General features: G+C 28.9%; 5 protein-coding genes across 7 annotated transcripts; 2 read left to right on the plus strand and 3 right to left on the minus strand.

The window, feature by feature from the left end:
• LOC108550803 (uncharacterized) lies at nucleotides 1-2,901 on the plus strand (the record flags this gene model as incomplete). The annotated part of the gene is given in 4 exon segments (XM_017904668.1): nucleotides 1-100; nucleotides 2,542-2,592; nucleotides 2,595-2,621; nucleotides 2,624-2,901. Coding segments are annotated over 4 exon segments (402 nt in total), but the record flags the coding sequence as incomplete, so codon positions are not given.
• A 5,500-nt stretch (nucleotides 2,902-8,401) lies between these two features.
• On the minus strand, nucleotides 8,402-12,011 carry Ubqn (ubiquilin). The gene is made up of 7 exons (XM_017904685.1): nucleotides 11,639-12,011; nucleotides 11,326-11,524; nucleotides 10,924-11,212; nucleotides 10,114-10,818; nucleotides 9,863-9,989; nucleotides 9,664-9,796; nucleotides 8,402-8,647 (listed from the first exon to the last, which is right to left on the minus strand). The coding sequence occupies exons 1-7, from the start codon at nucleotides 11,738-11,740 to the stop codon at nucleotides 8,571-8,573; spliced, it is 1,632 nt and encodes a 543-aa protein (XP_017760174.1). The 5' UTR covers nucleotides 11,741-12,011; the 3' UTR covers nucleotides 8,402-8,570.
• A 965-nt stretch (nucleotides 12,012-12,976) lies between these two features.
• Nucleotides 12,977-17,795, minus strand: Smg5 (Smg5 nonsense mediated mRNA decay factor). Its single transcript, XM_017904686.1, has 8 exons — nucleotides 17,534-17,795; nucleotides 16,662-16,884; nucleotides 16,382-16,546; nucleotides 15,919-16,184; nucleotides 15,499-15,679; nucleotides 13,688-15,401; nucleotides 13,283-13,618; nucleotides 12,977-13,060 (listed from the first exon to the last, which is right to left on the minus strand). Exons 1-8 carry the CDS (start codon nucleotides 17,605-17,607, stop codon nucleotides 12,993-12,995), a joined length of 3,027 nt encoding a protein of 1,008 aa, XP_017760175.1. The 5' UTR covers nucleotides 17,608-17,795; the 3' UTR covers nucleotides 12,977-12,992.
• Nucleotides 17,796-18,119: 324 nt separating this feature from the next.
• Nucleotides 18,120-18,844, plus strand: gdl (gonadal protein gdl). The gene is made up of 2 exons (XM_017904684.1): nucleotides 18,120-18,184; nucleotides 18,294-18,844. Exon 2 carries the CDS (start codon nucleotides 18,320-18,322, stop codon nucleotides 18,842-18,844), a length of 525 nt encoding a protein of 174 aa, XP_017760173.1. The 5' UTR covers nucleotides 18,120-18,184; nucleotides 18,294-18,319.
• Nucleotides 18,394-24,410, minus strand: Lon (lon protease homolog, mitochondrial). Of its 3 annotated transcripts, XM_017904682.1 has the most exons (11): nucleotides 24,012-24,410; nucleotides 23,564-23,788; nucleotides 23,327-23,496; nucleotides 22,723-23,042; nucleotides 22,317-22,508; nucleotides 21,946-22,250; nucleotides 21,679-21,818; nucleotides 21,320-21,602; nucleotides 20,288-21,191; nucleotides 19,660-19,915; nucleotides 18,394-18,407 (listed from the first exon to the last, which is right to left on the minus strand). In XM_017904682.1, the coding sequence occupies exons 1-10, from the start codon at nucleotides 24,272-24,274 to the stop codon at nucleotides 19,676-19,678; spliced, it is 3,042 nt and encodes a 1,013-aa protein (XP_017760171.1). In that variant the 5' UTR covers nucleotides 24,275-24,410; the 3' UTR covers nucleotides 18,394-18,407; nucleotides 19,660-19,675. The 3 variants fall into 3 exon arrangements, with proteins under 3 accessions (XP_017760171.1, XP_017760172.1, XP_017760170.1); XM_017904683.1 differs by lacking the exon at nucleotides 18,394-18,407 and having other exon boundaries at nucleotides 19,621-19,915; nucleotides 22,723-22,991; XM_017904681.1 differs by lacking the exon at nucleotides 18,394-18,407 and having other exon boundaries at nucleotides 19,621-19,915.
• Between the last annotated feature and the right edge of the window lie 2,380 nt (nucleotides 24,411-26,790).

Raw genomic sequence — 26,790 nt, forward strand, 5'->3', positions numbered from 1 at the left:
GTGCATGCGTGTGAAGGTGTAGCGAAGGAATGGCGGGAAAAAGGAAAATTGCAAAATTGCCGTGAAGCGACCGCACAAGTCGACGATGAGGCGAATATCGCGTTGGTCTGTAACCCGACGTTTTGCTGGCATTTGCGCCTCTTAGTACGATCACTTTTCATTCTGCTTGCATTTCTCTTGCACACGTTCTCTTCTTCCCTTGCTTCGTTCCCGTTTCTTCTGCTTCTCGTGCTCTATTTGGTGCTTTTGAAATCATATATAGGTATAAGAATGTGGATTACGCAAATAGAGGTAAAACGATAAAATATATTTTCACAGCAAATACCTCCTTAGTTATGACGTGTCCGTGGTTTTTCATTTTGATTAATCGTAACGACATTTGCATCTCCTTATCGAATAGGTTAAACGTAAGACCAACTGAATAACAGAAGAATATTAGATTTTTAGGAATTTCTAGGACCTCCAGTGCTGTAAATGTTGTGCACGTTAATACCCGTGAAATTTTTAATTTACAATCATTTACAAAAATATTTATTTCATTAGTCATAGTCTGGTGTGATCTAAAGAAAATATTAAATTTCAAATTAATACAAGGATTAGAAAAAAAAGAAATTAATCTAAAAAACACCAATATTTAGAAAGAATTGATACAAAGAAGGTATTGATTAATGCAAAAAGGCATTAACAACCAATTAAACAACAATACAAAAATTATAAATAAAGTATGATGAACTGGAATTGTATTTTTGTTAGTATAAACTAAAATTTAATAATCTCACGTTCCACATATTACAAAGGAAAAAAAGAAAATGAATTTAATAAACTACAATATCGTATTAAGTGGTTTATGACCGCGAATTAATTAGTAAACAACAGATCAAAGTCGAAGCAGTTGTTTGAACCAAGGCCAGATCCCAATTTCCTCAACTTTTCAACGTTTTATTTTACACGAGATGAACGTACACAACCGGCGTGTACCTAGTAAATTCGAAACCATTACGCTAGTCTCACACTCTATGTATCCTTTTCTTACTCTCACCGAACTATTATTTGCAACACCTGCACTGGCAAGCACAGGAAGTATCGAACGTTAATACTCACTATTTAACCACAAGTTGAAATCGAAATCTAACCCAAACTTAACCTCTTCGAACGCTGAGCTCATTAGTGTTCATCTTTTTCGACGACTAATTTTAAATGTTGCATACCTACGATTGCAGTAATTATATACTTAGATGAAATTTAACGTGCATTCACGGTCCCCTAATAACTAGCAATTTGAGAACAACTTACAGTTTGAGAATAAGCAAGTAATTAAAAAGAATTATAAAAATTAGGTCATGAACAATGTTATTAAAAACTAATTAATACGTATATGATAAATACTATGTTAAAAATGTCTTCTTTTGCTTTCTTGCTTTTTGTAATACAGGAACCTAAAAATGAAATTTATAAATAAATAAAATCCTGTATGACTTAATGGTTAAAGTTTAATTCCGCAAATATTTAAAAAATATTATTATTCTCGAAGATAACCAAAATCAAAACGGCGGCAAATTTAAAAATAAAGTTAAGTATAAGACATTTTAAACCATAGTTAACAATTATAAAGTCACATAATCTCCAATGTTTTATGAAATGTTTAATAAAAATAATAAGCTAACCTTTAATCAAAACAATAAATGAATCTCGAGGAACTTTTTATGTAAGGCATCAAAAGATACTATGTAGTCGAAGTAACCTCTATGAAAATGCAGTCACAATTGAGACAAATGAAGTTCGTCAGCTGGATTTTCGCCGTTTTCACTATTTCCTAACCTCGAAGTCCATGTCGCAGCAAGTCGTTCTTCGTAACGACGTAAACCCGTCGGTGTGCTTTAGTCTGTTAATAGTCCAACCTTGAGCCAGAACTAAGGAGTGCCTTTGCTACAGCATAACCTTCGTATACGTTCATCAACAGGGCTCAACCTACGACTGACAGCGTACTTTTGTTTCCTCCCTTTTACACTAATTGAAGTTAAGAAATTCTTCTTGTTCTCATTCAGTATTTTTCACTGTTGCTGTTCATGAAAATATGCCATTTCCCTCGTAGCGAAGATTGATATAGGTTCTTTGAGCGGGAATTTTCAAGCTTGCGTCATATTGAAATAATTGTTAAAATATCAATTTCATCAGATTCTACGTAAAATATTTTATAAAATCAGTAACTCGAGTATTACCTTCAGATAACATACGTGTTGAAACAGCCTCATGATACCGACAGTTATTCACACTTTCAATCAAGTAACAAGATAAAAGCGCAAGGGTACATGCAAACATATCGCGTGTCATGCGTTGTCTAACACAGAGTCGTAGAAGCACCTTTCCTTCTCGACAACTTCAGATTGCATAACTGATCCTCTAAAGGGGCAATAATATAGTGGTGAAAATCTTCAATCCCTAAAACACATTATCATAGTTGTTAGACAAGGTTGGTAATTACGTAATACTCGTCGAATCTGTTATTATTTCGCGCCACACTACATATAACCTATAAATATAACGTAATCGATGTTACCATGAAATCAAATTATCGACAGGCGGAGTTAAAAATTCTCAGTCGATAAAACATCGAGAAGAACATGTAATTGCAAATGGAGGATGAAAGGATACAGAAGAAACGCGTTCCAACGAAAATGGAAGAAACACCATGTACACTCTAGCGCTCGAACGGCCGAAGACAAATTAATCTTCGCCGCGATTCAACAGTGTGAGATGGAAAGCGTTCGAGGGAGTAACGGATACAAAATCTCCTGCATACACGAATCGCGAGTCCACCTCTTCTCCCCGTCACAGGGGCGACGTTAGTCTTCGGAAATCACGGGGGGCTGTCAAACCCGACTTTTCTGACATCTTTCGACTAACGATGTCTTTAATAGCATAGAAGTTCGAACACTACGCAAAGATAGCGCAAGTGTATGTGATAAAAGATCACGACAAAAATGACGACTAAACACCTACAGAGGGTACAATATGTTCCGTGGTATAATTAAATAAAGAATTTCTAATATATTTAGAAATAGATATATTATTTAAGAATAATATTAATCTTGAATATGAATAAATAATATTATGTATGTACTACCTTTTATTTTTCATAAGAAAAATATAACAACGAGGAAAAGATTTCATTCGATAAAATTAGCAAATTATTATACGTATAATCGTAACATTATTATACGATTCATTGCATATAATGTATTATATATGTGTATATTTAGTTTAATATATATCTAACAAATTATTCCAATCATTTTTTTCTACAAAAAATTCTGAAACCGTTTTCCACTAAGACACACGCTTTATTTTATGTAAATCAAATAAATTGTTTACATATTAAAAACTTTTAATTTTGATTCGACAACTATTAGTACAATTATCACTGAAGAATAACTAAAAAATTTTACTTGCAAAATGATATGATACGACACCGTGAAATATATGAACTGAGATATTATTATTGATGTACTTAATAAAAGCTAGTGATTTATTGCAATTTCAATGTACACCGGAATCTATTTCTTAAAATGGAAGAAATTGGTCATGCAAGCTTGACACAGATATAAAATACAACAAAGAGAGCAAAGTTATGGCAATGACGTAAGGAACAGGCTAATCTCGTACGTGACCCCATTATTTATGCCAACTGTGAGCCATTTGCCTGGAACAACATCTGCCCATCACATAACTGGAATTCCTCGAATTTTATCCTTTTAGGATTAATAGATTATTTTCATGCATTTTACGTAATAGTTTAGTCGAAGATTTTATCGGTACATTATATACTTCCTACATTAAAGAATATGGACAAATAGTGTAATTTCATATAAATTATGCAAATATTTAGTTTAAACACTGATTAAAAACTTATTTTTGAATTACAAATATTTTGTAAAAATAAAAATCTGTAAGATTTTCTTCGCGTCATCTTAAAATAGTATATAAATTTATTTATCATTTTAATAGCGCCAAAAGTCACGAAGAATGTAATATCACCATATGATGATATTATTTGAGAAAACTAGATCGCTGTTTAAATTATAATGTGTAAACACGTAAAATTAATATTTTGACCGGTATTAAATATGGCATGATTTAGTGCTTCATAGTTTGTAGTTTTATTAAATAAAAAAGCCAGTTATTAATTATGCATAAGGAAATATTTATGAATATTTTTGTAAATATTTATGAGTCTGACGTTCCTTTGAAACGAATCCTTATTTTGCATTAGTAATATATTATTTTAAACATCTGTCATTATTTCACATAATGAAATAATAAATGGTTCGCGCCTGTCAAAATTATTCAATACTTGTTTTTTATGAGAAAGAAATGAGAAAAAATTCTTATCAAATTTAATTAAGTAATTTCAGTTATAAATTTCAATCAATAAATAATTCAAGTAATGAAAATTGAAATAAATGCAATTATTTTAATATATTCTACCAATAAATACTTTTCATTAATAATCTTATATAGCGATTTTTCATTATTAACCGATTTACTATAATACTTTCAACATTATTATTCTAATGAGCTTAATAGAAATGACAAAAGTTGTAAATAAATATATCCACAAAATTTGACGTAGAAGACAAACAATTATTTTTAAATATTACAAAATTATATAAATTCTGTTACTTATTTATTAATATATTTATTAATTCACCATTTACAAAATACTATTAGTCATGTAATTTTGATCATAATATATCTACAATTATGTTACTTTGTAAATGCGACGAAGTATCCTTAAAACGACGCACTATCAAGTTTTTTCACCAAGCAGTTGGCGCGTAACGTATTTATCGATCCTATCTCCACGAACAAATGTTTTTCTTCGCGTTACACGGTTGCACGTTTTAAATGGAGCTTCTTTGGAGTTACCGAATATACACAACACAGTATACAACGACAAATAAACTATGAAGATTGTTCAAATATGCAAATCAAAAGTTACGTGGATCTAAAACAAGGAAAACAACTATATATGTACAGACATTTTGATCACGTGATTTCTCTACGGACTAATTTCTTGAAAAGTCATTATCAACATTTCTAACGAAGTTAAAAACTTAAAAACTCATTTACAAATGGAATTTTAATGATTTGGATTTGTTGTCACGTTACACGCACAATTGCAAACTCCAAGTAACAAGTAGCATCGTTACTAATTTTACTAGCTAAAGCGAACACTGTGCGAACATACTGTAACTGCCAAATTTTCACAAACGATACCATACGGTCTACTTTCGCAGTATTTGCAGATTAATGCGTAATATTGACCACTTTAGTAAGGGAGAAAGATTCACACGACAATAAAGGTTTAGAAGAAACCGCGAAATGCGAGAGAAAAGGAAAAGGGCCCATCGAGATCCGTCCCTGGCCTCGGCGAAACCGGGCGGGCTGCTAACTCACCTCGTGCCACATTCCGCTGGCTCTGCCAACGTTTTCGAAGACGAGAATACACCGAGTTGGGCTTGAGCACCACCTTTTGCACTGAACAAACCACACCTGCACCACCCGGCACTCGATCTTTTCGAAAATTCAAATGCACACGTGATAGTCCAGGCGGCTCGCGTGCCCGCGACGCGATTCGTCCGCGCTGCCCGCGCGCAGACTCCGACGAGGTTTCTCACACCACAAGAAACGTCAATCCGACGACCGTCGTGTGTTTCTCAAGATCAACGATTGCCTTGAGAAGCCGGCGTTACATACCTCACAGCACACACTACAATGTAGACCGTGCGAGCGATCAACACAGACTGAATCGCCACCGCGCCAACCGACTGATCGTAGTACAGTGCAGTTCGTGGACGACGCAGAAGAGGGGATGCGCAAATCGTCCGTTTGTATTTCCCTCTCCATGAAGATTTGAATTTCGTTATTGAAAAATGCTAATCATTAATACTTAACTATTAAATTATTTACTTGAATTTTGTAAATATTTTTTTATTCTCGATATGCAATTATTATTACTAATATTATCGTTATTATTATTGTTATTGATGTTTTTGTTAATTTTATGTATGAATCGTAGTATTAGCTTTGTGAATGGTTATTCCCAACTTAAAAAAATAACGTATATTCTCATGCAGTCAATAAATTATTCGCTATGATATTCGAGTTTGGCGGTATGTCAAATAAATTTAATCACGAATGAATTCATTAGTATTAAATCCAAACTTCGTTATTGTAGAAATATATCTGAAAAATAATTTCTTTTTATAATTGAAATTATTTAGGAACTTATAAGACAGAAAGTATCTCATTATTCAATGAAATAGAAGATCATATGGTGCACAATAGTGATGTAATTTCTTTATTTATAATAAAGGGAGGAATTAATGGTGTTATAATTGACAAATTGCAACACACATAGCATAACACAATATAATACGAGTAATAAAAACGAATGTCCCATTATTTTTGAATATAGGTGAGTTTTACATAAAATTTGAAGTACAATGTATGGTATTGTTTGTAAACATAAGATGACATTAATTTGTTGGGAAACAAAATCTTTCGTTCTTTTACTCGAAATATTTCATTCCAGGTCGGAAATAGTTGAAATAGCTCAAATATATCTAAAGTGCATTGACTAGTAAACCTAAAATTATCTTTGATTAGGAATATTAAAAATAAATAACAACTGTTTAAACTATTTTTCAAAATATTATGAGAGTAAAGGATGGTAAGCATGAAATATTATTATGGTATTATGGAAGTAGAATTTAATGTATCAATTTATGTTCTAATAGGTAATGGATTTATTAAATAATAAATTTTAATTATAGAGGCGGGTTACTAAAAACATCAATTCGATTTAAAATGTATATTTTACATAGGTTCCAGTCTATGTTGTTTCTAAATATATGTTTTTTATTCTTATATCATTCACTTATGTGTATTGCTAAAGTAATCAAATAATATTTCAAATATATTTCCGTACTTAAAAACTGATTAATATGAATCAAACATAAATTTATTTTGTGATATAATCGCTTGTACAGAATACCTTGTTTAGTGAAGATTTACTGAATACACATAAAAGTTTATTATAATGCGCATAGGTATTTATGTAATCGTACATCAATTCAAAATATTAAAATTAAAACTGTGTTGTTTTTCCTTTAATAAAGATAATTTACAACATTTGCCATGTTCTTCTTCTACCTTCGTATGTCTTAAACCTAACCGGCGATTACATTTCCAATTTAACACATTTACATGTAATATTTTCGTTTATAATCAATCTTTTCGCGTGTTTCTCTATAAACAACCTACACCATAAAATTCTCGATCATCACGCTACAAATCTCTAAATTTGTATCTTAAAGGCATATAATGCATAGTACTTTTTTTTTATACTTTTTTTTAATAATATAAAAACTAAAGGATAAAGAAAACGGAAAAGAAAATAGAAGAAAACAATGTGCGTCGGCATAAAGAGGAAATAAAGAAAAAATCTTCCACTTCTTATTGCCGTACATACAAAACTTACATGGAAAACACTAACGAATCACCGAACACTTTTTTCTTTAACCAGAAAGAACAAATTGAATTATGATTTATTTGTTTGCTCGAAGTTCTTCACTTCGCGTTTCGACAAATTTATTACTATACATCAAACGTTACTTAGAAATCAATAATTATCCCATAGCCATTTTTGTATGACAAACATGCTTGTATATGACAACATACCCATTTTTGTATATGGCAAACATATGAACGTTTCATGCAGTACATTTACTAATATAATAATTACGTACATTTAAGCAAAAGAAATGACCTTTCTTCATGAAATTTACAATCGACTGATCAAGCCAGAAGCATATTTATTTTAACGGCAATCTATTTTCCATGCAGGTTCCACTGTTTCTAAGAAACACCATAAATGTACAATATAACAAAGAAGAAGGGTAGGTCCTTCGTATTACGATCTAATATAACTCTTTTTCCCTCTCTCTCTCTTCCCCCACTCTTCCCCTCCGCCCTCCTCCCTCTCTCTCTCTCGCTCCCTTGTTCTCTTGCCCATCTTCTCCCTTTCTTGCATGCACTCTTTCGCTCATTCCTGTGTTTACCTTCCGCCACCCCAACCATCCTCTCACTCGCTCTCGCTCTCCCTCTCTCTCTCTCTCTCTTTCTCTGTTTCTTGAATATACGATAAACAAATTTACACCGACGAAAGACATTAACAGAGCTACCTAGTACTTAGAGCACATCGAGAAATACGGAATACAGAATTAAACTAGAAAATTTTAAAAGTGAAATATATCATGTAACAAGATAAACATTTAGATACCAGTACTTATATCATCGAAATATGATGAAAGTACCAATCAAAAATAAAAAATGCATATTGAACGAGTCAGTAGCGTGTATTCTGTCAAGAGTTGGGGTAGAAGTTTATAATTTTTTTTTTTTCTGACAGTCAGTTACCTCATATATCTCTCACCACGCCTGTTGTAAGAGGTAAATAAGGAAAAAATTAGAAATAGTAATGGAATAACAGTATTGCATATTGGTGGTTAGCTCATAGATACTTGTCCATTGGACAGTAGTCGTTCAACAGCAGCGTTTATATCTCCGAATGTGGCGATTAATGCTGAAAACAATAACAAAATATGTGTATATTACAATATTAAAAACTGTACCTTTTAATATGCGAGATTCACTTCAGGAACTGATTCAGTATTTTAAAATAATGATAAAAGGTTCATATGAATATATATTCTGTTTGATCTTATTTGAAAGATGCAACATGAATTATTATTTGATATTTGATCTAATAATTTACACAAGAAGTACTCTAAAATGACCATCTTGCACTTCAAAGTATGTTAATATATACCTTGTCATTTCTATTTTTATTCAAAAGCATTGGAAACTTTGTTCGATTCTATAGTCACATAACTAGACAAGTTTCAAACAAAAAATATTCAAATAAATGGATTAAATGAAATGTAGTCACTTTGAAAATTTCCAATAAAAATAATCAGATATCAAATGATAGAACACAAAACTTGTTATATCCCGTAAAAAGGATCAATTATGTTCGCATAAACTTTGTTTAGTACTTTGAAATATTAAATCAATTTTTGAAATGGATCTCATATTAATAAACATTTATATATTATATGCTCTTTAGTTTTAAATTATGTAAGTTATATCAACTAAAATATATACAGGACTACTTTCATTCAATGAAGTATTCTGATAAAATTATTATAGTTCAATTAGAAGTTCCACAAAAACTGTTTCTAAGTACAGAAAGTTAATAAAAACTAATTCAATCGTAAAAAATCAAAATTTGATTTAATTTCATAATGAAGTAAATATATTAAAGTACAAAGTTCGTAAAACTGAAATGTAAGAATTTGTAATCTTATTAGGAAAATTTTATTATGAAGTTATTGCAAAAAAATAATATTCCAATTATTATAAGATAAAGATACTATAAAGTTTAATTCTTTACCTCTTAGTTTGATAGCGATAACAAATAAAGTTTATTGATAGTTAAAGCTACATTTCTTAGAAAAAGATATCGATATTATTAAAAATGTTTGTAAGCCATGATAAATTAATAATGAAAACTTTAAAAGAAAACATGGATGTCGTTACCTTGTAAATTAGCCTCTCTATTAACAAAACCCATGGCTGTAAGCTGTTCTAATTGCGCTCTGTAACGTTCTTCCGGTGGAGGAACAGGTTGCCCATCCACTTCTACACCTTGATTTAATGCCATTGCCGTTACCTGACGAAAATAAACTTAATAACTAATTCTTTTAATATATCGTTCATAACTATGTGAAATGTTTACCATGCGTGCCATAAATTGAGAAAAAGAATCTTGCTGGTTCGTATCTGATGATTCTGTCGTCGGTGGTGTTGGATTTGTTGCACCTGCATTAGGTGTTGTAGTTGTAGGTGGCACAGTCAATCCCATACTAAAAATATTACATTAATTAACTTTTAAACGTAACTCCCCCTTCTCCGATTATATTAAACAATAATTATTAAAATACGATATAAAAACTATATTATAATGCGTATATAAAATTTCTAACTTACTTTTCAACAAGATCGGGAGCGACAGTACGTAACTGTTCCATGCCTTGTTGAATTTGCATAATAGCAGCTAAAGCATCTGGATTAGTAACGACATTTTGAATTTGAGGATTTTGCATTTGTTGGATAAATGCAGGCATCATAGCTCTCATCTGTTCTTGCATCTGTGGATTTCCTCGAAGGAAAGGATTAGCAGAAATCATTCTATTAGCCATAGCTGGATCTGCTGCCAAAGCTTCTAACATAGATCTTGTATATGGAGCATTTAACATATTTCGTATCAATTGTGGATTTTCCATCATTTGAGACACAAGACTTTGCATTCCCGGTGTATTCAAAAGACCTCTTCCTGGCTGCTGTGGCTGCTGCTGCTGCTGTTGTTGTTGTTGTTGTTGTTGCGATTGCGGTTGCTGCTGATTTGAAGAGTCACTCTGATTCTGAGACCAAGGGTTTGGTAATGGATCCCTATTTTCTTGGCCTTGCTGTGGATTATTCTGACTATCCTCACCGCTATTGTTTTGCACTAATGCTGCAAAAGGATTTTGTTCATTGTCTGCTGCTGTAAACAAAGGCTCCTGAATGTCACGATACATTCGACGAAGTGCACTATAACCACCAGGAATGCTTTCTAGGTTAGATATAGCTCTGTCATGAGAACGCATTAATTCTTGAAGCATTGATGGATTACGTGCTAATTCCATTGTTTGTCTGAAAAAATGTAATATTTAGAACATAAATCACATTTAATAACATATGTAGAAAAACATAAAAATGCTACTTGTAAAGTTATACTTTAAATAATTTTATTCTCACCTCAATAATTCAGGATTATTTAACATCTGATTAATTTCTGGACTGCTTTGCATTAGTTCTTGCATTTGTGGATTGGCTGCAACCAAACTACGCATACTTTCTGGGTCATTCATTAAACTCTGCACCAATGGATGATTAAGTACTTGACGCAGTGCTTCTGGATTTAACAACAATTCACGTTGCATACGTTGTTGTAAATCTATGAAGTTAGTGGACCCTGAACCAAGCGATGTTAGACCTACAAGACCTCCTAAACTTCCTAATCCAAAGGGACTCGCATTTATATCAGCTATATAAAACAAAATAATATATTTTATACTTCAGAATAAAATAACAGCACATTTTTAAAGAATAGAATTAAGAAATGAAATATTCTCTAATATATATATCATATATTTATACCATGTGATCTTTGAGATGGTGTGGACTCTTGATTCTGATTAGTAGGAGTACATGGTGCTTTGATAACCAGATGCACCGTGAAACCATCTTTTACATTATGTGTTCTTAAAGTTTCATAATCTTTCATAATCTTCCCAGCAAAAATTAGGCATAATTGCTCTGTTTGAGCATTGAACTTCTTCGAGATTGCTTTTTTGAACTATGAATTTTAAAGGAAATAATTATTAGAGTTAACCCAACAATGACAATTATGTTATTTAATTCAAAATTTAATTTCTGGTGAAATTCATAGATACAGGATTGAAAAACTTACGTCTTTAATACTTGCACCTTCTTCGATCTCGACACTTTGTTTTTCTTTTGGCGTTTTGACGTTAACAGTAATTTTCTTTTGAGTGTCCTGGCCTTCTGCCATCTTGAATCGGTAGATGACTCGTTACTTTCGACGCTTTCGATTCTCCCTCGTTGAGGGCCAATTGCGTACCACTTTTCTTAAATTCTTTACCTCTTTTTTGCACCACGGGAATTTCGTTCGCGAACTGATTCCCGAAGAAACTACGCTAAATTTTGTTAACAAGTTATTCCAAAAAACTATAAAGATCACATAGAAGGGTCAACTTGAGCGACTATTCTATGAACCATAATATATGAAATGATGAAAAGTATACGATATGTCAAGCACCTGTATATAATTCCGTTAAGAATCAAAACATAACGTGTTTATCAAGAAAATATTCTATTGTTTTGTTAAACAATTTTTACTTAAATATGTGAATAACAAAGTAATAATCTTGTTCAAAAATGTTTGGTCTAATTTGTGAAAAATCACGAATCGTTGTATTAAGAGGTTATGTCGTGTTACCACTATCGTAACTTTAAAATACTAATACAAGCTTGCTTATACGTCATGTATTAAATATCTACCTGGTATATATTATATCATTGAAAACTGACGTATTTTACGAAGAAATTGTGAAATAGAAGAACTCGTTATATTCAACAATAACTGGATGAAATATGTACTTAACAAAATTATTATTAAATAAAATTAATAATTTTTGAACGGCATATTTATCAATTAGTTTAAGACCTCATTTACAAATAATACTGTAGATGTGTATTTCGATAATGATAATGTATTACGCGTCACGATTCCTTATAATATTATTTCTTTACAAAAGGACGCTATTTTCGGATAGTTAAAAATAACAAAATTTAATAATATTATATCGTAATAATACGATTTATTTTCATTTCGGTAAAATTATTTATAATTAAAAAAAAAAAACAATTAATAAGACAAAAGTACGTAATTTTTATCCCAATTTCCTTTGTTTAAAGCATTGAAAAATTGCGAAAGCAAATTTATTTTTATTGAAAAATATTTACCTAAAAATACAATTTTTTAAACATAAAATTCAATACGGGTGATTAAAAGGAAACCATTTTATTATTTAGAATTCACGAAAAAAAAGATATTAATCCACTGGTTTTATTACAGGAGAACCGTCGATTTTCCTTTCTGGGTTTCCAGCCCTCTCTGACTCGCCCGCTCAGCTGATGCCGTAGCGTCGCCGTATACGCAGCTCTTAAGAAGGGCCAAGTCTTTAATCTTTCACTTCAGTACGAGGAAGCAGCAGATGATCATCTTCATTAACCCAATATGTTCAACCGTGACTTTTACTTGATGCCTTCCACTTTGTGTGAAATGACTCAATATATTCGATATTGACGCCTAAAATTGAAAATTAAATTTCTATTTTATTCTAATCTATTATCAAATGAACAAAGAATCCAACTTTTCTATATATATTATATATATTGAATTATTTAATTATAAATAAAATTTTAAGTTATAATACAAATTATATTCATTATAAAATATTAAGTGATATAATCTATTTTTAATTTATATAAATTACTCTAACAAAACATCTAAAAAAATTGTATGCAATACCTGCACTCTTTGCCAATCCTTCTGGGCTAAAAGTGAGGACTCTTTTATCATCTGGATTACAACCAGTCAATAATGTCACAACTGGTGTTTCTGCATCATTTGTTATACCAACTTTTGTTTGTTGAGTAAGATAATGGCAACACTCTATTATCTGAAAGAATAACCATGCTTCTTTATCCTTTGGCCTTGGCCCTTTAATGAACGGTAGTGCTAAACGTTCGTGAGGTCTTTGAGCCCGTAGAAACCTCGAACCACGTTTCAACTGAGCTTCTAACCAACGTGTTGCTTCTCTTGCTCGACCACTAATACGTTTGACTTCATCCAAAGCAGAAACAACTAAAAAAATACATTGTTATTAATTGAAACAAATAAAACAAAAAGAAAACAGAATGTAATTAAACGTACCAACGCTAGGAATCACAACAATAAACTTTTTAGCATAAACCAATCGCTTTAAAGCTGGTGTATGTTTGGATAAAACCTCATGATCAGGTACCAAGTAAGGAGACATAAATTTAGATCTTAAACGAGTCTCCAAAGCACAAACTTCTGCCTTCAACCATAATTTTCCCATATGTCTCATTAACTTTCCGCGTGAATGATCCATTTCCCAACCTTTACTACTACCCTTTGTGTTTGAAGTGTTCAAATCAATCGTTATAAATAATTGCTTCGTTTGTTCATATTTTACCCCAGCATCATCAACGGAACTAAGAAAATGACCAAATTCGATTAATTTTAATGCTCTCAATAGAGTTTCTTCTTCCTTATTCATCTTATGCTTATGCAGTATCTTCCAATCCAAAGATTTCTGAGCATCTTCTAAAAGATTTAATCCTCTCAAATCTATATCTTCTGGTAATGGAACTATCTTAACGCATTTTTTCAATTTATCTAAACTTGATAAAATTATACTATCATCTTTGCAATTTTTCAAGAGCATTTCTGTATCAATACTAATCAAATTCAATAAAATTGTAACGCGTTTTAATAAAGTGCGTGAACTTTTCCCACATATACGTATAATTTCTGGATTACTTTTCAACCAATCGCAACATATTTTAATGGATGCCAGTATTTCTTTTCCCGTTATAATGTTTAGTACGTCATTTGGTTTTAAATCTTGCTTTTTTAGTTGAGCAATGTATATTACTCTATCCGATGATGCACTATTTTCATCGAATGTGCTATTTGTATTAGTTGTTTCTGTATTTCCAGAATTAATTATCGAATCTTTATCACTGACTTTTTTCTCCACTTGGTCATCAGTTTTTTGTTGACCATTTTGTACATGATTGTTGACTATATCAGATATTTCACTTTTTCTTTTCATTTCTACATGTCCATTCATCTTTTTTATTTCAGTACTGTCTGTATTTTGTTGATTTACTTGTTTCGATACGCCTTCGTCATCTGTAATGTCTTCAGATAATGCATCTTCTGATAACACATTTTCTTCACTTAATATGTCGTCCTCTGTTTCAGAAACATCAGAATTTATGTCATCACTAGAGGATTCCATAGCTGTGTGATCAATATCACTTGCATCTGAATCACTACTGTTTCTCCGTTTTCGTCTTCGAAGTTTAGTGAGCAAACTTTTAGTTTTATCTCGAGTTTTTCGTGAGCTATTTTGAATGTCTCCGTTGTTTTCCATACATTCCTTTTCGGAAGATGTTTGGCTATCATTTATAATCTTACATTCGTTACTTTCATTCGAATTTATTTGTTGTATAGCGTTACTCTTTTCTTCAATATTCACTGACTCAGTATTACAGTCATTATCTTTCAAATTTGATAGTCCCATATTGGGTAATGATAAATCTATAAAAGATTCTTGTAATCTAGTTATTGTAAATTGTATTAATTGAGACAATATTGCTAAAGTTATAGCGATAACGCCTTGCGCCTCGCTAGATTCTTTACTTTTTAATCTTGACATAGACATTAAACATATAGCCACAATTTTAAATATCATATCATCTGTCAAATAATTCGTTTGTTCATTTTTACAATTTTGAAGGTATATTTCAATATTACTCTCTTTTTCATTGGAATTTATATCATTTGATTCAGGTTGTTCTGCACTCAAGCAATTTTCGATATTAGTTAAAAGATCCTTTAAAAAATGTAATCAAAATAGAGATTAATTTTTATAAAAATAAGAATAATAAACAAATAACTTAATATACAAATACATATATTAATTTATGTACCTGACATTCGTGATTTATTCGATCAGAATTTGGTACATCATAATCCCATAATTGTAATAAGGAAAACAATCTTGAAACACATACATATGTAGAACACTTCTCATCAGTACAAATAGAGTGTGTGACAATGGCTCTTTTTAAATTCCCTTCTGCTCCTTCAAATGGTTCAGAACATAAAATGCTATAAAACAATAATTATTAATTTATATTAAATGCAAAATATATTATTAATTAGTGAGACACATTATAAAAATATAATAGATTTTAAAGAATATTATAATAGTACATCTTACTGATTTAACAAAATTTATATACTAAAATGTTCTTATAAATTACAATTAATAATTTAATAAAATTGCTGAACAGAAAGTAATAAGCCTTATGTTGTTATTCAGGTATGAAATAAAAAGGTATTCTAACCATCTCATGTAGTGATATACTGCATCAAGACCATAATTTTTATTGCCCGCTATAGTGCCCAATTGATTATGTGGCATTCCAATATTTGGATCAATCGTTATAGCCATTTTATAATACCTCTTTGCTATCATTGGATCCCAATATGGATCTATTTCTAATTTATATCTAGCTAAATCTCCAAGGCATACCAAACTTCTATGAATTAAGCGCATAACACACTGTTTCACTTCTTCGGTATGTTTAGATTGACTGGTTTTACTTTTTGCCTAGTAAAATACAAAAAAGCATAAAATTAATTTTATTGAATATATTAGCTATAATTAGCATTACATATACAGAGCATCAAAAAATTGCATGAACTCTGATTTAATTTAAATCTATTAAAATCTCTTTTATATTTGAAAAGCAATGTATATTTGACACTACTATAAAATTTAGGAACAGAATATACAAAAAAACTTACACTTGATAATCCTGTTACATTATGTGTAAATGCAAAATCAATAGTACCAACTAGATCTAAACCATATTCTAATTGCAGTTTTAGTATTAAATGATGATAAAATCCAATCCCTACTGCCAGATGAACAGATAACATTGCTTTTTCTGTTTCAGTCCATGCATTATCCTAAAATAAATTTATGTTTATTAATATAATATTTATGAAAATAATAATAATAATAAACAGAATATTAAAATAGTATAATTTATTATTTAAATATGTAACACACAAATGTTAATACCTTTCGTAATTTTTTAGATGCATAAACAATATCGTAAAATGCTTTTCTCCATAATAACTCTTCAGTTTTACGTGCATACTCAACAGGATCTTTAGTTATTAATCTTACACAATAATCTTTAAGCTTCACCCGTAATGTTTCCCCTGAAGGGGTAAATAAATCTCTTATTGTTAATGCATGGTTTTTTTGTTCATCTAATCTTTTGGCAATATCTGTTATACCCCTATTAATGAAATATATTCCAAATAATTAATTATGTATACTTTTGTAATAAATTTATTATTATAAAATACCACATTATCACATGTTTCATATTATATGCTTTATAATACTCATTGTTTTTATATTACTTCTAAAGTAAAGTTTAATACTGTATTCAATTACAGTATGCATAAACGACACAAAAAGTGACAAAGTTACCAACAAAAGTCATTATTTGCAATTAACACGAAAAATTAATTATTGTTAAATAAAAAATAATAAAATAATAGATAAAATAAAAGGTACAATTACAACCATATTAGTAAATTTCTATATTAGCCTTATGATACTGAACTATATTTTATAAAGATATAAATATGCTTTGTAGTTGCAGTTGATTCATGTTAAACATCTAAATAAATAGTACATGTTTTTACACAATATACATAGGTTAATAACATAATATTTTTACAGAGTAAATTTTCCAATTAATAAAGGTAAACTCTATACAAAAGCGCGCCAATAAAAGGCTATGGTTTATGAATATAGGTTATGTTAACATAAGGTAAATTTAGATGTTCCAGTAACATTGAAAAAATTCTTCCAAATATAAAAGCAAATAAACAGCATAAAGAAAAATGAATTCTGATGATATTATAGTTGAATATTACTTGTGCAAACGTCTTGTTTGTTCAAGTCCATCAGTTGTTCGGACATCTGCTGCAGTGTTATATGTCCTCCTCATTTTGCTTTGATCATTTTTCACTTTTTGGCCACTTCGTCATTATTCATTTTCCCGCGGTCTCTTGACACGCGCATCTCCGTCCCACGGTAAGAAAATTCGACATTCGCCCTCGTCTACCTCTAGAAACCTCCCACGAACTGCGGAGCTCACCACAATTAAATGTACGTACACGTACATACGGTTTGCTTATATCCTTGCAGGAAAATCATCTGGAAAACTTATGCAACAGTGTTGCCAAATAAAATATTTAAAAAAATTTAATTTAGTTAAAACAGAAACTTTTATTTTTTATTAATTAAAAAAATATCTGAACGTCAGAAGTTTTATTTTAAAATTATGGCTTAATATGATTTAATTATATAAGATATATAAATGTTACATTTAACGTTCACTAATTGTTTTTTGTAAACAATGCCTTAATTTGAGCTATGTTAGATCTCAATGAAGCAAGAAATTTACTATTTATTTATATATCTCTTTTAATTTTTATTTTAAAATTAAAGTTTATTTTTGATTAACTATTTTTTGTTTGAAAACTCTTTCGAAGATTTCGTTAGAATATTATTACTAGCAAAAGGTAATTATTCTAAAACTAACCTTATTTCTATATTCTAATATGTAAATGCTTTTATAAATCTAATAAAATATAGATTATATACATAAAGAAGTATATTAATTTTGTTTAGATTTTGTATTTTTTCATGATGAAACAATGGATGTTACAACTCCAACTCCTCAAGACCTCCAAAGGAAATTGTATTTTTTAGTGGAGCAACTTCAACACATGGCTGGTGAACTTCCTGCAAAGTATCAAATGCGCCTTCCTTATGAATTGTTATCTGGTTTAGCTAATTCTCTATTAAATGACACAATATTTGAAATAGTTAAGGGGTTAATGGAGATACAGCATGTTACAGAGAAACATCTTTTTCAACAACGTCTTCAGTTATTAAATCAACAAAAAATTGAAATGCAAGAATCATTATCATCAGCAACTGCAGATGAAGCTAGAGCAGCAATGAAAATAACATTATATAAAAAGCACAAAGAAGAACTTAAGGAAATGGATATGAAATTAGTTTTACAATTAGATCAAAAAGTAGCTGATCAACAAAGCATTTTAGAAAAGGCTGGTGTACCTGGTTTTTATGTTACAAACAATCCAATAGAAATTCAAGTGCAAATGAGACTTTGTGATTTTATAATTAGATTAAGTAAAATGGAAGTTCCAAGTTAATATACAACCTATAAAATATTGATTATATAAAAATTGATTACTATTTTTTAATTAAATTTTCAATTGTATGATTTATTATAATTATTTATTTTAACAAATTATATAATAGTTCAATTAATATATTATTTCTTCTTTGCAAAGTAACACTTTTTAAAAACATTTGCATGTGTTACATAAATAATTTAAGAAACAATATACCTATGTTCACAATTATTTTTAAAAAGATGGGGATATTTGCAAGTACATATTTGTAGAAAACATTTTGTTTTATTTATTAAAAATTTGTAGTCTTTGTTATTTTTTATGAATTATATACATAGTTTTCATTTATGTAATAAACAGTACTGTATGATGCAGAACAAAATCTGCATATAAACATATCTTACTTACATTGTATCATAAACATTAATTCAATTATTATTCTTATTGAGATATTATAGCCATATGTGACAGTAACAAAGAATATTGATTTGTATATACAATACGTTTTTAATAAATTCTTTATTAAAAAAAATATTAATATATTTTAACAATAGTAAAAACTTAAATTCCCTTTCTCGATAATTTTTAATTTATTCCGATTTTAATTAAAAATGTATTGTTCATTAAAAAATGTATTAATGAAATTGAAATAAAATTAATTTGAAAATTTTTAATTCCTTTCTTGAAATAAAATAGCTCTCTACACTGTTATTTCAATAATATTACTTAAAACAATATAGGTTAAAACAAAATAGATTCAATTATTCTATAATCTAATTGTTTCAAGTGGACCATGCATGCATAAAATGATAATCTTTAAAATGCGTAAGTACTTAATCCTTAAATAATTCAGTCGATATTTTTACCCAAAAGAGGTGCGCTTTGTGGTGGTGAAATATCAAGATCTACAGGTTGTTGGTGATGAATATTATCAGTTTCTTGTTGTGGTGCAAAACATATATGATATACATCTTCAAAAGTCGAAGCAAAGTGAACTTCCAGACCATCCGTAATGTATTTAGGAAGATCATTGTAATCTTTTTTATTTTCTTCAGGTAGAATTACACAGTTTACACCGACTCGTTTTGCCTTAAAAAGAGAAAATAAAGAACATATTAATTCATTATTATAAAGATATTTTAAAAATGCAAACCAATCTTGTTTTATTTTTTAATAACAAAACATAAAAAATTAAAGTTAATAAAAAGTAATTATACGTTTTTATCAGATATCAATAATATTTTAAGTGAAAAATACTATATTACTTAATATAAAGATATTATTATTCTATTTTCATGTTCAAATTTTAAAGAAGGTGAAACAAAATTAAATATTTATCATCGTTATAAGAACTATTTCCCTTTTTATTTCTTATTCTCTATTTAATAAACTGTTAATTTTGATACATCTTGTATATGATACAAAAAGATTTAATAAAGTATTTATCTTGTTCATACTTACAGCAATCGTCTTTTCTTTAATGCCACCAACAGGAAGCACTCTACCCATGAGGCTGAGTTCACCAGTCATTGCAACATTTTGTCTAATTGATTGATTTTTAGCAAGCGAAATCAATGCTATTGCAATAGTAATACCTGCGCTAGGACCATCCTTTGGAGTAGCACCTTCAGGTACATGTAAATGTAGATGAGAATCGGCGAGGAAAGTATTAGATGGATTTTCCATACTCATAAAGTTTCTTGCAACTGTCATTGCGATATAAATAGATTCTTTCATCACGTCACCTAAATGGCCAGTGACTTCTAGAGTACCTTCTGATTTTTTTTCACTAAAAGGTTTCCTCACTCTTGTTTCAATGAACAGAGTAGATCCTCCCATAGCTGTCCATGCAAGGCCCATAACAACTCCAGGAGGTGTAACTTCATACATTCTATCATGCGTGAACACGGGTTTTCCTACAAACTCGTGTAAATTGTTGACAGTTACTTCCACTTTTGCTACTTCTTTGTTAACAACTTTAAACGCTACTTTTCGATGAACTTTCTCTATATGTTTCTGAAGACTTCTTACTCCTGATTCTCGACAGTAGGACTTGATTAATAAGTGAAGCGCATTATCGTTTATATTGACATGTTCATTAGTTAAACCTGAATCATTCATCGCTTGTGGCACTAAATATTGCTTAGCGATCGCAAGCTTTTCTTCTGCGACGTAACCTGACATGTCTATCATTTCCATACGATCTCTTAAAGGTTCCGGAATTGTATCAATTACATTCGCCGTACAAATAAAAAGCACTTTCGATAAATCAACAGGAACGTCTAAATAATGGTCCAAGAAATTTGCGTTTTGTTCTGGATCTAACATTTCTAACAGAGCAGAAGCTGGGTCACCTTGATGACCTCTAATAAAAAACAGAGAACAATGGTTACATTTTTAAGAAGACATTAGTTACTAGAGTATTTGATTATAAGCTTAACTTATCCAAGGGAAATACAATTTAATATGTGTAAATGATCGGTATCTACATACTTTCCAATTTTATCAACTTCATCAATAAGAACAAGTGGATTTTCAGTCTTGGTTTTTTTTAAACACTGAATAATTTTGCCAGGCATAGCACCCACATAAGTTCTTCTATGACCTTTAATTTCTGCAACATCTGTCATTCCTCCCACACTAAATCGAAAATACTCTCTGTTGAGAGCCCGAGAAATTGACTTAGCTATCGATGTTTTTCCTACACCCGGTGGTCCGTGAAAACATAATATTTTCCCTTGTGTTGTACCTTTCAACTGACTGACAGCAATAAACTCTAGCGTCAAAAAAGAAAAAAATAAACATATTTTACGTAATTAGTAAACGAAATAATTTATTAAATATTTCGTTACCCAAGATTCGTTTTTTTATTTCTTCCATTCCATAATGATCTTTATCCAATATCTCAATTGCTTGTTGAAGATTTAAATTTTCTGAACTAGTTACACCCCATGGCATAGATGTAAGCCAGTCCAAATAATTTCTTGTCACACTGCAAATAAATTTATACTACCAAATTAAAAATAAATTAAATTATTTCCATTAAAAGTAATATTTTATTCATATTATATATATTAAATGAAAATTTTGTACACAAAAATTATAAAATTAATACATACTTAAATTCACTACTATGACTCTCTAAGAAATTTAATTTATTTAATTCTTCTTCTAATACATCCATCACTGCTTTTGGAACTGCTTTCTGTCGTATACGTTCTCTATATTTTTCTCCTATAGCATCTTTATCATCTTTTTCAAGTCCCAGTTCTTTTTTAATAACTTTTAATTGTTCATGGAGGATATATTTCCTGTGTTGCTGCTTAACTTTTTCTTCTACTTCTCTTCCAATTTTTTGTTGAAGTTTGCTCAATTCATATTCTTTCTTTAAGAGAGCTAGTGATAATCTTAATCTTTTTAAAATCTGTAAGTTATTACTTTAGTAATTAAAAGATTAATTTTAATAATAGCTATAAATATAATTACTTACATCCATTTCTTCTAATACTTGTTGTAATTCTTGTGCATCTGCTCCTGTCAAAGCTGCACCTAAATCACTGAGATAAACTGGATTGTCTACAACTCGCTGTCCTTGATGCAACATTTGTTGCAAAGACTCACGGTATAATGGATTCATACTTATTATATCTCGAATTGTTTTAATTAATTCTTGTGTTAAAGCCTATACATCAAATAAATTTTTAAAAAATATATGACATAATAAATTCGTAACTAAATTAAAAACTATAACATAGGCTGACATAAAAGTTGTGTAATCGAATTTAAATATAAAAATGGAGAAGGAAAAGAGAAAAACTTTTTAAGGAATTATATAACTAATGTTATTAATTTATAATACATTTATAGACAACCAAATAAATATATTTTATAACTACCTTAATTTCTTCAGTTTGCCTAAATTTCTCATGGGTAATATTTACAACTTCTGCCATTAACAAAGGTTGAACACTAGTGTGAGTTGCAGAATCTGCTGAAGGAGTAACTTTTTCTTCAACTGTCTCCTGTGCTCCTTCTGTTACTTTATTTTCAGGGGTAGTAATTTCCTCAATTTTTTGTACCTTTTCTGATTCCAAGACTTTATTATCTTTACTTTTACGAATAAATGACCTACGACTCAATTTGCCACCAGATATTTGTGAATCGTCTACAGGGACGCGAATTGTTGTATTTAATAGAGGAAACATCAGTTTCATTTCTGTGTATTTCAGCATTCATATACAAATTATTACAAATTACTTAAAAATATATATGGAAAAATACAACTAGATCAATGTAATAATTTAGTTTTATTCTTTAAAATAAAATAAAATTCAAAAATTAGATATTTACTAAGTAAAAAAATTGTATTCCTTTCGAATTAAAATATAAAGTCAATAAATAAAGTTATTCTCACAAAAACATTTACTTTGATTTATTTCAAAATATTGGAATACATAAAGTTAGTATAATATATATGTCTAACTGAACTTTATTACTTACCATGGGTAGGTTTTGGAAGTTCATCTAAAATTTGGCCAACAATCTTAATCCTTCTATGTGCCATTACTACCAACCTTAATCGATTTCCTAAATCTTGTATTTCATGTATCTGTGCAAATGTTCCAACAGAGTAAATATCATCTAAATTTTGTACAATTTCTGCTTCATTTCTAAAAAGTTCAAGCATCAAAATTAAGTTTATTATTATTGACTAAATAAGATGTCTGTAACACTTACTCTTCTGCTTTCTTTAAAAAAATTCCAACATATGGTTGATTTAGTTTGACCTTTCTACGAATTAAATCCATAAGAATTGGATTACTAAGTTCTATGAGTTTTATAAACCTTGGAAATACTGGATTTCTATTAATTGCTATAACAGGAACATGAGGCCAAACTTCTGGCACAACAACTGTGGCTGGTAATGAAGCTGGATCTCCAATATCATCTTCATTGCTTCCACTATTAAATAAAATACAATTTTATTTATAAAATTTATTTTGAAAACTGCAACATGTTACAAATATTAAACAAATTTTTCTCTGAATTATAAGTATATAAAAATTACATTCAATACTTAGGAATTGTTATTTGCACCTAGGATATGAATATATTTTATTTTTAATGTAAATATAATTTTAGAAAATTGAGAACAATAGATTTAAAATGAAACAAAGAAATTTACTTGGAGGGATCTTTATCGTTGAATCGTTTGGTAGAAAACGATCTAATTGAAATAATAGCGGCAATCTGACGACGACTCTGGATATTCCTGGCAAATGTTCCATACTGTTCATTAAGTTTTATTCTTCTAAATTGTGGTCGTATGCACATCGACAACTCTTCATAATTCGGTCGATGATTTTTACAAAATGATCGAACGTTTGTCACACGATGCCGAAAAACAGGCAAAATCTTGAAATTTACCGCTGTCATAAAACGCATCATTCCACGTTCACAATTTCAATTCGCATAAACGTTTTATATTTGGTGATTCGATTTACTTAAAAACTTCTTAAAGGTTATGCTTCTGGTCTGGCACACTGACCAATCTGATGAAATTTTACTAACCTACAAGAAATTATTTGTATGTTGATTAGCTATTGAGTGCATTTCAAATACAATTGTAAACGTCAAATCAGTGATTATATTTGTACGAATTCACATTTTCACATTTTATTAAATTTTAATGAAACAGGCAATAAAGTAAAAAAAAAATATGATATTCATTTGTTGCTTAGTGCAAATAGCAATTTATTCTTTTATATATTTCAATTGTGGATATATAGTATGAACTTTTATCAAGAAATGCAAATTAATTTTAAATATTTATTATTTTTTAATATTTTATCTTATTATTTTATTTCATTACATTTTTTTTAAAAATATTATTTTATCGTATGAACGAAAAAATATATAAAACAAAATATTTTTATATATTATAATATATGTATAACTTTACTTATACATGTATAAATATATAAATACATTAAAATAATGTTTAGAATTATCATTATTATGTGTTACTATTCTTAATCAAGAATACTATGTACTATTTTGTTTTTAATATAAGGATTTTATTTATGATATGAATAATGTAGTTATTAAAGCCATAATAATAATAATTTTACATGTTAAATATAATATTAAACAGAATAGGGATCAACAATGGAAAAATGCAAAATGCATATAAATTTGAACAATTCAAAATCATCTATGCAAACTTTGAATAGTAATAAAATACATACTAATACCACTATTACTAATCAACAGAACTATGTAATGGATTTAAAAAAATTTAGCTCGAGTAATTAAAACCCAATTTATATTTTATATTTTAATTATTAAATATTTATATTTAATTTTGTATCATAAAATTAAATTTTATTTTCATACTTGGTTAAAGGAATTATATGCTCTGATAATATTATTAGACAAAATTTAACAAAGAAACCAAGTACTTCAACTCCAACTATGATTACAGATGATAATGATGATGATAAATTTTTCAGGAAAATAAAATCTGAAATTGATAAAAAATATTTCTTGTAAGGAAAATTCTATTGCACCAAACTTTATGCATTTTAATTATTACTTTTAATTATTTTTATCAATTTAGGCATTCTAAGGAAAATTATAAACTACCTATCAATTATCAAAATATTAATTTAATAGGGAAAAAAAGACCTATAATTAATAAAGAAACTCAAAATGTGATTAAAAGATTTAAAAATGATACAAATCATACAAATTTTGTGCAATCATTAAATGATACAAATATTATGCAACTTAATCACATTAATAATACTGTGAGAGAAAAGTACAGATCATCAACAAATATTAATGATGAAAGTACTCTGCAACATAAAAATATGTTTTCTTCCATTATTTCAAATACAAATTTCAGGTATATTTTAAGAAAATAAAATTAATATTTCATAGTAATATACAAATCCATATTTATTTACTTTATATAGATTTATAAAATTTTTAATCTTTTACATTTTTAATTCATTTTTCGACTTTTTTATATTATGTAGAAAACATTATTAATAATTTTTTAATGACTTACATACTAATGTTAACAAATTTTTAAACAGTATGGAATAATAATTGCAATTTGAAATAACTGATAATTTATTAATTTTAGTAAATCTGTTTTATATGAAATATATTATATTAAAACAGTTTTTTTTGCATCTTACATTTTCTAAGATATTGCAATAATCTTAATTTTTTTAAATGGAAAAATTTTTTTAGTTTCTTTTTATTAGATCCATCATAGTATAAATGTATAATTTTTAATGCATTTTTTAATATAACATTTTTGGTATTACTAAATGTGCTAAAGTTGAAATTACATGTCATTTTTTTCTATTATAATTTATTAATCCTGTTTTTTGTCAACTACAATATAAATAGTAAAAAAATATGTAGATGGTACTATTAAAAAAGGAACGGAACAAAGTCATTTTAAAATCTTGAAAAATATAATAATTAAAATTTTATCTTATTTATTCCCTATTCTATGAGTCCTATCAGATATATTTTATGTAATTATTATCAAGTATTTTTGGACAGCAAATATCATATAATTTTATGTGCAACATAAAATTCTTGTACAATTTTAGAATTCCTGCTAGTAAATATGTGTTTCAAGTCACTTCAAAATTGCACACAAATATTTTACCATCGCCTATAAATGAAACAACTATCCTTCACGAGGAAGAATCTTTATTTTATGGAATGATGTTTCTTACTCCTCCAGATAGTAACTCAATTAAGGATAATACAAATTTATAACCTTGATGTACAATAATATGACATACAATATTAAAATATAACAATTAATAATTGTAATAATTATTATTTTAAATTTACATATGTTTTTCATTTAAAATAAATGATGTAAGATTAAGTATGTTAAATTATGTATATAGATCTACTAAAAAAAATTAAATTTG

Source organism: Eufriesea mexicana, unplaced genomic scaffold (genome assembly GCF_001483705.2).
Source record: "Eufriesea mexicana isolate 0111107269 unplaced genomic scaffold, ASM148370v2 scaffold2977, whole genome shotgun sequence".
NCBI lineage: Eukaryota > Metazoa > Arthropoda > Insecta > Hymenoptera > Apidae > Eufriesea > Eufriesea mexicana.

What these genes read in the sequence shown, in the direction of transcription:
- Ubqn (XM_017904685.1), bottom strand. Translation starts at nt 11,740, where the DNA reads ATGGCAGAAGGCCAGGACACTCAAAAGAAAATTACTGTTAACGTCAAA. An exon ending in CTCAATTTATGGCACGCATG is followed by an intron (nt 9,797 to 9,862) that starts GTAAACATTTCA and finishes TATTTTCGTCAG; the next exon opens with GTAACGGCAATGGCATTAAA. An exon ending in TAGAGAGGCTAATTTACAAG is followed by an intron (nt 8,648 to 9,663) that starts GTAACGACATCC and finishes TATTGTTTTCAG; the next exon opens with CATTAATCGCCACATTCGGA.
- Smg5 (XM_017904686.1), bottom strand. Translation starts at nt 17,607, where the DNA reads ATGAGGAGGACATATAACACTGCAGCAGATGTCCGAACAACTGATGGA. An exon ending in TGTTGTGATTCCTAGCGTTG is followed by an intron (nt 13,619 to 13,687) that starts GTACGTTTAATT and finishes GTATTTTTTTAG; the next exon opens with TTGTTTCTGCTTTGGATGAA. An exon ending in AGGATTGGCAAAGAGTGCAG is followed by an intron (nt 13,061 to 13,282) that starts GTATTGCATACA and finishes TTTCAATTTTAG; the next exon opens with GCGTCAATATCGAATATATT.
- gdl (XM_017904684.1), top strand. Translation starts at nt 18,320, where the DNA reads ATGGATGTTACAACTCCAACTCCTCAAGACCTCCAAAGGAAATTGTAT.
- Lon (XM_017904682.1), bottom strand. Translation starts at nt 24,274, where the DNA reads ATGATGCGTTTTATGACAGCGGTAAATTTCAAGATTTTGCCTGTTTTT. An exon ending in ACTTCCAAAACCTACCCATG is followed by an intron (nt 23,043 to 23,326) that starts GTAAGTAATAAA and finishes TGAAATACACAG; the next exon opens with AAATGAAACTGATGTTTCCT. An exon ending in TTAAAGAAAAGACGATTGCT is followed by an intron (nt 19,916 to 20,287) that starts GTAAGTATGAAC and finishes TCTCTTTTTAAG; the next exon opens with GCAAAACGAGTCGGTGTAAA.